This window comes from Pleurodeles waltl, chromosome 6, assembly GCF_031143425.1.
Source record: "Pleurodeles waltl isolate 20211129_DDA chromosome 6, aPleWal1.hap1.20221129, whole genome shotgun sequence".
Lineage (NCBI taxonomy): Eukaryota > Metazoa > Chordata > Amphibia > Caudata > Salamandridae > Pleurodeles > Pleurodeles waltl.
In genome coordinates this window covers 439,016,865-439,029,823 of record NC_090445.1, presented here as the reverse complement: position 1 = coordinate 439,029,823, position 12,959 = coordinate 439,016,865, and the positions used below count along the sequence as shown (strand labels likewise).

General features: G+C 44.1%; 1 protein-coding gene across 2 annotated transcripts in view; it reads right to left on the bottom strand.

Annotated features, from left to right (window-relative positions):
* Positions 1 to 12,959, bottom strand: part of CNTN2 (contactin 2) — a 184,647-nt gene that overhangs the window by 129,541 nt on the left and 42,147 nt on the right. For both annotated transcript variants that reach the window (XM_069238524.1, XM_069238523.1), the window contains exon 2: positions 4,910 to 5,018. In XM_069238524.1, coding sequence (XP_069094625.1) covers positions 4,910 to 4,964 — 55 coding nt within the window. In that variant the 5' untranslated portion in view covers positions 4,965 to 5,018. The remainder of the gene's footprint in view (positions 1 to 4,909; positions 5,019 to 12,959) is intronic.

The following is a 12,959-nucleotide window of genomic DNA, read 5'->3' as shown; positions in this document are numbered from 1 at the left end:
TACTTACAGATCAGCCCGAAAATGACAGAATGGGCTATCCAGAGATTGCCCAAGAGCACACAGTGTGGCAAAATGAAGAGACCGAAATTGAAAAACATGTATCTGCTTCCACAGTTTCTAACTAACCCACTAAGCCACGACCAGAGTCACTGGGGCTACTCTTCCCAGTGGAATGTCACTGTATTGTGGACCCTGTCCAGATTTATGATTTGGTGTTGAGTTTCACCACATTTAGGTAAAGTGGTAAACCCAACAATATATATTAATGGGATCAGCATAGGGTAGCTTTCCTGCTGTGCTGCCCTATGCCAATTCGAAAGGGCAGAAATGCACCATATTTGCAAGATATGGTGCATTTCTGTCCTTTCTCACTGTTCTGGTGCACAAATTGTGGCCTAGTGCCAACACAGGCACCCTTGCACCAGGGTGCCTGCATTGGCAGCAGGATTGTTTTTGTGCAAGAAGGCACACTTGCCTGCACAAAAACAATCCAGAGAGACATTTTCCTTTTTTCTGATGGTGCTGTTGTGCTGTATGTGCTGTTCTATGTGTGCTACATTTCTTTCTATGTGTGCTGCAACTGTGTGAGCATGTTATATTAGTTGATTTTGTATGCCTCAAATCCAAGGACCTGTTGTAGGAGGCTGGCTCTCTATGTAGAGTACAAAACCAGGCACACTATGCAGAGAGTCTGGGCAACCACACGTTTGTTTACAAATGTAAAAACTAGACTACCTAATGCTCTAATTCTTATGGTAGCTTGGTGGAGCAGTTAGGGCAATCTTGGAGAAGTGAAAAGTATTTGTTGTACTCAGAGTATTAATAAAGCAAGACACACTCATAAAAACAACTTAAGACCAATTTACAAAAATACTTCTGATTTTTATAAAATGCATAAGACCAAGATCATCAAAATTGGGTAAGTACTTTTTAAGTTATGATTTTTCAAAGTGTAGCAAAAATAGTCTTTTTGTGCGTAATTACGCACCATAGGAATCAATGGGAGAAAAACTTTAAAAATGCATAGAAAATCAGGCAATGCATTTACCAATGTCTCCTTTTGCATATAGGTCAAGGTCATCAAGATGTCCTGTGGGTCAGTCGGAGGAGATCAGGCGGTTCCCAGTTTTGGAGGGAAGATCTGCTGAAACGACATTGGAGCTGGGGCAGGACCACTGCGGGGGAACCACTTGGAAAAGCAATGCACAGGCAGACTTCAGGGTGAGTTCGGTGGGTCCCTTTGGAGTGTGGTGGTTGCAAGGGGTGGGGGACCCTTAAAGAACAGCTGCTTCTCCAGTGCAGGGTCCAGGGAGGCCAGGTGCATGGCAGATGGATGAGCCAAGAGTTGTGCGCAAAGGTGCCCTTGGAAGCAGGAGAGAGATCACTTTGAGGGTCGCTTGCAAGTCAGCAGGGCCACTCTGGTGGGTGATTCTGGTGTTTTCTGAAGTCCCTCAACTGGGGCTTTCTCTTGGTCCTTTCAGAGTCCAGTGTGGACTTACCTTCTTGGTGTTCAATTTTGATTGATCAGTACCCCAGGCTATTGCACTAAGCAGCCACTGGAGGTCACAGTGCCACCAAATGTAGCATACTTGAAGGGTTTGTCCTCCGGGTCTGCTGGGTGAAACTTGGTCCAGCTGCAGTGTCTAGTTCCTTGGTCAGCAGCGGGTCAGAGAACTGGACTTCACTGGTCTTTGATGTAAAAGAGTGATGGGTTCCCTCTGGAAGGAGATCTTCAGAAATGTTCTGAAGAGTGGAGGCCCTCTGGGGATTTGTAGAGTCCATCTGATGTCCAAACAACCCCTCTGCAGTGATTATCGTGTCCTGGCAGCATGCAGGGTTTGGCACATTTTTCTTTGTGCAGAGGGAATGCAGTTCTTGAGCCTTGGGTCTCCTTTGTTCCTGTCTTCTTGAGTCCTTGGAATATGATCTGCAGGACTAGGGGTGCCCTCTAAATACTGCATGTAGTGGGCATTTAGGCAGATACCTAGTAGTGACCAATGGGTCCTCTACCTTAGGGTGGCTATACCCACTATGTGACCACTTTTTGTGGGCAGAGGTCACTTCCCTGTCCCTGATAGGCTATTTTCTTACTATGCAAGATGGAGGAAAATGAAATGGAGTGGTCACCTCTCATGCAACACTTTAGGGGTGGTGGGAGTTGGGGGTGGCCACTCCCCCTATCCTTTGTGCATTTTCCTGCCATTGCTCCCACAAAAAGTGGAAGTTTGCAGCAGGGGCCGACATCTGCTGCTAGCAGCAGGGCTGGGGGTCAAGTTTCAAGGGCAGCATGCCCTTTGAAGCTTGCATCAGGGCTGTGCACATTCCTGGGGGAGGAGGTGTAACACCTCTGCCCACGAAGGGCTTAGTTCTCTGGACCCAGAAGGTACCAGGTCTCTCTTCAGGGCTCCAGACTTGTGTCTGGTGGTGGCAGGCTGGTTGTGACCAGCCATCAACCATGTTAGGGTTAGTTAGCATTTGCGGGAGTCACCTCTAAGGTGGCTCCTGGGTACATTTTGCAATAAATCCAATACTGGTATTGTTCTGAGTTATTTGATACCAAACAACCCAGGGTTCAGAGTGGCCATCATGTAGCTGTGAAACTCCTACTGGCCAGTGTCCAGCACATGCATGTAAAACGGCTGCTCTGTTAACGTACTGTGTCCCAGGTTTGGCAAGGACAGAGTAGGGGCATATTGCTCATGCATCTGTGCCCACACATGCAGTATAGTGCACCCTGCCTTAGGGCTGAAAGGACTGCCAGAGGGGTGATTTACCTATATTGCATGCAGTGTGTAGTGGACAGGTCACACAGGCTGTGTGCCATGTCAGTTTTGCATTTTAGGATTGTACCAGGACACTCAGCCTGCCATGGCAGTGATGGGTGCTCTTGGATGCATGGTCCCTGGGGGTAGCACAATTTTTGCTACTGCCCTCAGGGGCCTACCCTTAGTACCCCATGCCCTGGGTACCTAAGTACCATTTACTAGGGACTTATAGTGGTAGCTAAAAGTGTTGCCAATTGTGCCAATACTTTTCCAATTTTAGAGAAAGAACACTGGCTTTAGGGACCTGGTTAGCAGGATCCCAGTGCACTCCAGTCCTAGATGCATCCAGAAACCAGGCAAAAAGTGGGAGTGGGGGGTACTGTAACAGGGTGCAAGTGTCCCCACCTCTTGTGCTGGTCAACTCCCCGCCATACCCCCTTTGCACATATAGCCGGGAGTTGGTCCTGTCCAACAGAAGGCGCTTTTGGCACAGAGCCAATGTCAATTCTTTATGCAAAGTAGCCTTCACCTTTAAAAGTTGATTGTTGCTGCTGTTTGCTCCACTTTGCATCATGCATCAAAGCTTAATGTCACTGCAGCACTAAGCTAAAGGAAATTTGGGCATGGAAGAGTGCCCAATCAGATTCACAAGCTACTGATAGTAAGTACTGTCACGTCTTTAATTTTAAAGGGAGAGTACCTGCCCTTCTCAGCCCTGTTACAATATATTTCATGGGGGTGCACTTATACTTCTCAGCACTGTTAGAATACATTTAATTGGAAAGTACTTGCACTTCTCCGCGCTGGCACGATACATTTAATGGCAGAGTAGCTGCACTTCTCAGCACTGTTACAATACATTTAATGGGAAATTACCAGCACTTGTCGAAAGCAAACATGTACTCTGGACAAGGAGTACCAGCACTTCTACATTCCAGTTAAAGCATTGGGCCAAAGTATGTGGTTTAGATGCACCCCTCACTCACCCTATGGTACTCTTCCAAGCACCAATCCCATTATAAACCCTGGACAAATGCTCATCCAGCATCTGAACAGGACAATGAGCACAGACAACGAACACGTCTGCCAAGATCCGTGTCCCGATGGCCATCTTAAGCCAGCCCTCGAGCACAGCCTGCTATGCTAATGGGAGGGTCCATTGATACCTTTCCCAATGCAGCTTAGTCCTAACCTGCAACATTCAAATATTCATTGTTATCATACAGTGGACCTGACACAGAGTTATTATCTTCACCCCTGGCATGCTGCATGCCTGTGGATCTATTAGTGGGACATTGTTACAGATCTCGAAAGCATTTAAATCCTCCCTGCAGTATCATACCCTATTCCAATAGAGAACATTGACTCATCAAGTCCATCAATGCCTTTCAGTCACAGTGTCACACCAGGGCAACAGCAGCCAATCAGATTCATGAGCTATCAGTTAGGATTATATGACATTTCGGCTTTGTGGCCAGTATATTCACCAGTTGCAGTTCATGGATTCATGCCGTCTTGGGCCCCCAGCCAATCAGATTCACCAGCTGGAGGTCACCTCTAATACTGTGGATACAGCAACCAATTAGATTTACTGGCCTGAGGTCGGCCCTTTCTGTTGGGCGCCTCTATGCAGATTCAGCAGCTTTTAGCTACTTTGCAGCTAGAAACGCCCCCAGAAGGGGTAGGTTTCCATTTCTCCCCATACAGGAAACAAATACATTTTTACAAACATTAACTTGACTTCCCCTGTGGACAAGGCTAACGGTCCAAACAGATGCTGCTTCTACTACTACTGGTACCCGGTGGATTACAGCCCTTTGTTCGGTGTGACCTCCCCTGCTCCCCCTAGCAGACAGTTAATTATTGGGAGATGGAGGAGAAATATAGGGCCTAATGTGACATAATCAGTGACATAAGTACGGTAACAGGTGCAAATGTAAACAAGGAAATAGACCCTCGCTTCCTATAGGAGTAGTGAAGGATAGCCATTGTGTAGGTGCCTTGGTAATCTCATGCCTGTGGGCCCTGGTGCTTCTGCACCTGCTGCACTAATGATAGCTCTGCCCCTGGACTTTATTGGACTGAGTAGAAGATACGTCCTTCATTTAGGTCTGTGGTTATTGGCCCCTTCTCCCATCACTCACCTGCAAAGATTAACACCACCATGGACAGAAGCACGGATACAACAGGAGCTCGCATCCTGGTGGAGTAAGGAGAAGGTCTGTGGCAGCTGTAACTGGGAGGCAGTGGAACCTGTCGGAGATAGAGGAGTATTAAAGGCATGAGAAGAAAGAAATCAGATGAAGCTTAGGTCTGCGCCACCTGAAGATGGAATGACTCACTCAACGCAGACAATAAACAAGTCAGTTGGATGGCCTAGCGGTGTGCATGGCTACAGACCTGTCTCTAGGACACTGGTCCAGCTGTAGCAACACCCTCTCGTTCCACCAGCATCTCACTTTAGACCATAGCATCCCGCTGATCCCGACCCCCCGCTACCCCTGCGCATCCAAGCCAGACAACGACCTCATTATTCATCTACTCAGTCCTGTACCACTTGGAGGTATCAACTTATGGGCTGCATTAGTGGCTACAATAACCTTAACGAGTAGGAATTACAACCCCAGATATTGCGCAAGGAGTATGAGGTCACTAAAGAGAGGCGCATGTAGTATTTATTCTAAAAATACCTTAAACTACCTTCTCTAGTAACTATATAACTTATCTGTTTCCCTCAGGAGACCTCTTAAACCTCTGAACATCTTGAAAACTCACTTATTTTAGCATATCGTTCTCTGTAATTATTTTCGCTTCTTGCTTATACTAGTATTTCGATCTGATGTTTTAGATTATCTTTGGTTTCTGGCATTTCTTGTGCCCTACATTATGGCAGCCCATAGAATGTCCTGACATTTCCAGTGTGAGGAAAACATTTCCAGTTCAGTGTCAAATTCGGTTTATTGTTCAGTTTATTAAAACACTTTTCAATACCGTAACATATACGTACAAGCATAAAGAAATATAAACTCTCCAAAAATATAGCATAGCATCATCTATAAAATGTCATACAACACATAATGAATTATCTATTAAAAGCAATTTACCCATTTAAAAATGATCCAAAAAATATAAAGCTATTTCTGTGGCGAATTCTGCTTTATAGAATGCAACCAGATAATGAAAGGCATTTTCCACTGGCGTTATACTAACTTGTGTAATACGTGGTTTCAAGAAGTTTTTTCATTCATATAATTCGCTTGGGTGAATGAGTAGAAGGTATATACGTTTATTGTGATTTTTCATATTGCAAGTGCAATTCAGATATGCCATTTGCTGATCTGTATTGTGTATTTTAATTAAAAGACCAACTTAAATTAGAAATAAAAAAACTCTTAGTTCTCGGCAGGTTATTTCTTTTGAATACATTTCAGTTCCTCAAGATATCTTGTGTTTAATGAAGTGTTGCAGCATACTTTTATTGAATATCTCCTGAGGGCCAGATTTACCAGTTTGTCACGCAGCGCAGCAGCCAGTGTGCAGCAACCACAAATGCTGCGCTGCGTGAGAAGGAGAGAGCAGGAGAGCGCTCTCCTCCCCTCTCCCGAACACCAGCGCAGAAACGTGCAGCCGTACACCACGAACACACCTTTGCACCATAGCGCAAGGGTTTCTCTGTGACTCAAACATAGGTCTTGTACTGGAAGGATACCCTTCCAGGACAAAATACTATGCTTAGACTAACTTTAAACATTTCCCCGATTTGTATGTGTGCTGTACAGTGCAGCACACATGCAGTCAGAAAATAAAGTAGATTAAAAAAGTATATCTCCTTCATAGCGCCTATCTGTAATGGGCGCTGTTTTCTGACACTAAACCTTGTCTACTTTTGTAGGTAGATAGGGCTTAGCATCAGAAACCTTTGGTGGTTGCATAGGAATGCCCATGCACCACCCATGGTATGCCCCCTTGGCGGTAAGTAATGCAAACCAGCACTATGCGCTGCATTGAGCTACTTTAAAGTGAATTTCCACCATTAAACAAGTTTAGCGCTGGAAAACAAATTAGTGAAAAAAGATTTAGCATTGTTTTGCATCACTATTGTGAGCCAAATATAGTGCTAAAACGTAGTAAATAGACCCCTGAGTATCTTTAGTAAAAGCTATATCTTCCTTCTGTGTCTTTAAATATCTTCTGACGGCAAATGCAAATTCTACATTCCTTATTGGCTCTATATGTATGTCAGGATAATGCGTGTTAAATAATTTAATTATATTTTCACTTACTCTCTTTACAATACAACTTTCAATCTTAAAAAGTTTACTCAAACACATAGCAACCATTGAAGGGGTATTGTTGCTCACGAGCGTAGTCAAAAATTAATTTTCAGGCCCTAAACTTCAATCTCCCAGGTGTTCACTCCTACTTCAATACTTTTCACTTGCCCCTACCAAGACTTATTGCCAGGAGGTTTTTCCACTGGACACTTGGGACCCACTATTTTAAGTAATGATTTGGGATGAAGATTGCTTTTGGGAGCTGCAGTGAGGAAAGCTCCACGACCAGTGAATTTAGGCGCAGCACAAGCCACTTCTCTGCATCATATAGTATTATTTGTGCTTGACAGTAGATGTGATGAGTACGGTAAATGTATTCAGGCTCTAATGAAAAAAGTGGTATAGTTTGCAGAGACCAAGGAATACAGGATCTCAGGCAGTGAAATATAATATATTTGATCTCATCAAGAGCAGGTTTACTGAAGGAAAGAAAACACTGCTTACGTTACCACGCACACAATAACTAGCAGTCTTAGAGTAGTATTAGTACAGTTTGCAGTGCCTTGAGGGGGCAATCAAATATCAGTTTATGTGTTTGCTTTTAACAGTGCCTGAAATGAACACAAGGCCCTTGTGCTTGTGTTCTAATGCAAGAGTTCATTACAGTTCACTATTATAGATGCCTAATGGTGACAGGATATGTGAGGTACAGTAGGCAGTGTATTGCTGTTTCATGAGGGTTGAAGTGGTTTATGAGGCAAGTTGATGTGAAAGTCTGTTTTAGGGTTACAAATTACTTGAGAAAATGTATTGTTTATATCGGGCACTTTGGATATCTTGGAAGAAGGAGAACATAGAACTGTGTCCGGCATACATATGGCTGGCCTACGAGAAGTAGTCAAATGAGAGAGAGGGCAAAGGACTGCATAGAGTGTTGGGTCATTACAAGGTTAATGTGGTAAACTAACCATGTTTATCACTGGTGGAAGTTGCTGCAAAACCCTGTGAGAAGATGACTGGATTTGGTGGGGTGTTTTTCTGTGATGTGTGTAAAAGACATGCATATTTTGATTCTGATCTATCATTGCATGAAGTGAGTGAATGTGTGCGACTGGTGGAAAAAGAGTTTTAATAGATGTGTTAATGGAAGAAGGGGGCTAAGTATTTTCACTACTGACAGCTGACTTCAATTTAAATTGGAGATATACTTTCAGAACAGTGTGGTGGTAGAACATTAAGATACACTAATGGACTGTTGACGGTCTGCCAGACTGAAGAAAAAGGTAAAATAGATGTGAAACAGTTGCTTTAAAAGTGTCATCAGCTGGTGAGATGTGCCGTAAGGTGATTGTGAACTGGACAATGTCCCCACTGATCAGGGAAAATAAGTAAATTGACTCCTGGTAGTATTGTGAGGCCCTCCTAAACTTAATTGTGACATAAATATAAAAAATCTCATCATACCTTCCAATCTCTATCTCTTGTTCTAAGCCGTTAACCCAATGACTAGACGAGGTGTTAATACTAGCCTAAAAAAATCAAAGTGTCTATGGTGGTTGTGGAACTATGGCCTGGAGCCCTCTTCCTGCAATGCTCACCTATGTGTGCAATCAACAATACACACATGGTGTGCATTTCTCTTTCTAAAGGAATTATTCCCATTCCCTTGCAATCCATCATTATGATAAACTCATAAAGGAACACAGGAGAAACAAGAACAGCCCACCTCCATATCAATTTCTAACCTGACTTATTCAACCAAGTTTTGGAGAGAATGTGTCACATTAGCCAAGAGACTATCTAGAACACAATCATCTCCTATACGACCTACAACAGAGATTCAAACACACAAAGGGAACACATACTATGATCCCACACATCATGGAAGACCACCTCAGCCCCCTAGAACAAGGTAAGCAGGCTACGCTTATACTTCTTGATACCGCTGTAGCCTACAATATTGTGGACAATGAGGCCCTCCCAGATGGACTGTATAAGTAGCTGTCAGTCTCTTGGTGCCTTACAGTATACCCCATCATTCTTCCACAACTAAACTCAATGAGTATGCAAATGCTATGGCTGGTGAACACGAATGTGCTAATCTAGTCTAGCGCGTTCCCTTTGATAGTATACGGCGGAGACTTGTACAGTTATGAGTGGTTGTAGCAGAGCCTCATTTGTACCTGGTCTGGTGAGTGAGGAGGAAACAGTGTTCTATCCGGGCTGGTGTTCACACTGGGGATTATTATCTTGTGCATAACTCAGCAGTAGTCATTCAGAATTGTGACTGATTGTACTCATAGCCTCTGGCTTTTGGTGCCCAGCAGACAGGAAACTCTGACTCAGAGACACCTCAGTAAGACACAAGCAGCTCACCATCCATATACATCATTAAACCCCATCATTAGTATTTCATAAGGGTAGGATGTTTCAGGTTGATGTCCTTTTTTAGGTCAAGCTTACGACCTCTTGTATACTTCAGTATACTTCTCTTGTGGCCTTAAAGTCATCCCCCTGCTTTTTATTTGTTTGTCTCAGTGTCCTTTAAAACTCCTTGTTTAGCAAAAGGCCTGCCTCTTTGTCCCTCCTTTTTCTATTTTGTTCCTCCCAGGAGCAGGGACCAAGTACAATATCATTACGCTTTGTCGTATTTATCTGTTTGTGGGAAGACTATTTTATTCTTTTTTTCCAGCTCATGTTACACTATGGGTGCTTCAGGCCTGTAGCTGCTTGCATTTTATTTGGCGGAAAAGATCAGCTGTTGTGCTTTGATCGGAGCTGCTGTGACGGGGTGCTGTTCGGTGCTGGTTACAGCTGGAGGGCAGAGAGGCAAATCTTACTGCACAGCATCCCTAACCACCTGCCACAAAACTCACCTACTGGACCTGTTTGCCATGTCTGGCCAGCTCTGCTTTGATGCCGGCTTTTCTAGTGAGGAGGTGCTCAGCAGCCGCTACCCGCTCCACCGTGCCTGCAGGAACAGGGACTTGCGCGAGTTGTGCTCACTACTGCAGCCACCTCCTGTCCCCGAGGACGTCGGCCACCGAGGACTCCTTCTATGGCTGGACCCCAATCGACTGGGCCGCACATTTTGGCAAAATACTTGGCAGAAGCTTGTGCGTGTTTTTTGCTTTATGTGGTGTGCAGCAGCGTGCTTGTGTTCAGGGGTGGGTTAGGCTTTTCCTTTAAAGTTTCCCCGAATAGTAATATAACAGAAATTAAATGGTTTATGCGATATATACCGTTTATACCAGTACTGACTGATCTCGTCAAACAGCTGTTTAGCTTCAGTCACTGGTCTGCAGTGAAACCTGACTGCAATCACAGAACCACTTACCAGTTTAAGCATTCCCTGAGTCAACAACGGAAAGTCAAGAAAGGAGTTCATTATTTTAAATGTTTTTTTAATGCACTAGTGGTCTGGAACTAGCAGCGTGAGCACCAGCTGGAATAAAATCATGCACCCACTGCATTGCTAATGTAATACATCTAATCTTTTCAATGAGGACCAATTGACTTTAAAATGCAAATCCAGTTTTCCTTGCAAAAATAATAGCCACTGCAATTAAATGTCTATTTTCTCACAAAAGGCCACTTTGACCCTCGAAATGAAGGTCATCTGGCTTATGATAAATACGTCTGAAAGATATGTGATATCTTTATCGACAATTTGGCATGTAAAACCGTAAAGGCCGACGTTCTAAAACAAAAATCTTTTAATGGAATCTTAGAATGTACCAGACTTGCTTCCCTCTGAAAGTGCTGCTGTCGTTTCTGGACCAAGGGGTTTGGTGGGGTCTTTTTTTTGGGATTGTTTATGGCCTTTGAGGTTTGGAATGCATACAAAGAGTACTGCATCTTCAAATTGCATGGCAACTGCCCCCAGCAACAGCATTATCAGTTTTACCCAGTGCTTAATTTGTGCTTGTGGTTACCAGTGTGTGGCACCAGCACTTATTTTTGAGGGCCGGCACTTATTTTTCTGCCTCAAGCATTTACTGCTAGCAAAAGGCACATATGGGAACGACGGAGGAAGACAAAAATGGAAAAGCACAACGGTAGAAAGCAGAAAGCTGCAGGGGTGAGCTGGAGGGGCAGGGAGTGGCTGTAAATGGACTGAACCCTGAATGGCTTCAGGGTTACGCTGCCTCAGTATTCCGCATTCGCACATTTAATTGCCGCAGCCGCGTGTTTCAGGGGAGGACTTTGGGCACTGGTATGTTTTTATTTACAAATGAAGCAGTGGTTTTATCTCTGCAATGTATGTGGCATGTCCTGTTTGTGATCATTTGAGACCTCTGCAATACCCAAACCCCACACCCCACTCCATCCCCACCCCAGGCCAAGTGCTCGTTTTTGTCCGGTCAGCTCTGTGCTGATCCTTAAAGTGGAGCCTGAATAACAATACAGCTAACCTGCTTGGTCTAAGTCGCTGCTTTCCAAACAGAGCACCTTTAAACTATTGTATGAGAAAAGGCACTTCTTGTAATCCAGTCATTGATTTGTGAAGCGTAGCTAGCAGTTGATAGCATGTCATGGGAGGTGTCACATTCCTCTAAGTGTGACTTAGTCAACAGCAGGGGCATGCTAGGACTTGGAGTTCTACATTTTCAGACCAAAGTATGGGCCTACGAGTCCCAGTATGCAAAGCGTTGATTAAACGAACAGGGGAAGACGGCTGCTCAGCAACGAGGCTTACAATAACGTAGAATAACACTCAAGACTTTTGGTGGAAAGCACCTTTACAGACATCTTTCTGAGAGTCTGTGTACGGCCGAGCTCAGAAAATATTGTTCTACAAGTAGAGCTGAATGTGGTGTTGGGCTGTGTAACACACACTACCACACCATGCTGGTGAGTGTCCCCTTCCCCATACAGTTTTATTAGGTTCGAGCGTGCAAGCACTCTGGCCCCTGTTGTGATCTCTCTTTTAACCACACCCACGTCACGCCCATCACTTTCGTTAGTTCGTGAGCTTGCCTTTTAAAATTTGCTTGATTTAATTAGTGAAAGGCATGCATATGTCATAGTTTGTCATGAATTCATATAGCAACAATCCACATAAATACACTCCACACCTTTCCACATAATTCCAATCAGCATAATTTCACTTGTCACACAGTTCCAAGCCACACAATTCAACTCCTCACATTCCCAATCCACATCACATATTTTGACAACAAATCACATAATTCAACTCAACAACACAATTACACAGCACACCACATACATCCAATCCACACCACAGAATTCCACATCATGACACAAAATTCAACAGCACATTGTATAATTAAACTCCACTACATAACACTCCACAACACAAAATACCATTCCACATAATACACTCTTTGACACACAGTCCCACTCCACATAATTCCAGTACACTCAAAACCACATAATTACTGTCCACATATTTCCACTGCACACATGCCACATAATTCCACTATACAAATCCACTCCACGCGACACAATGCCATGTCACACAATTCCACAATTAACAATTCCAATACAACCCACATAATTCCACTCCACACCACATACGTCCACTCCACTCCATGACACGAGTCAAAGTCATTGCCATTTACAATGCCAATAGCTCTAAACCTCACAAAGGCGAGACCTATTGGCTTTGCCTATGCTTGTTCATAAATGCTCGCAGTTTGACCTCATTCTCCAAGGTTGTTTGGCATTCACATCCATCATTTGGGGAGAGGGGGCTCTTGGGCTGTCCATTTATAGAGACCACACAGGGTGTCCTGGGAGGTGAACATGGGCAGAGTGCTCTGACAGTCAACAAAAAGCCAGTGGTGGATCCTGTGGTTTCTTGGGCTAATACCACAGTACAGCACAAAGGGGATCTCTCACAATGAGATTGGAGAGGGTTTGCAGACAATTCTTCATACAATGCTGCCATTTTGGG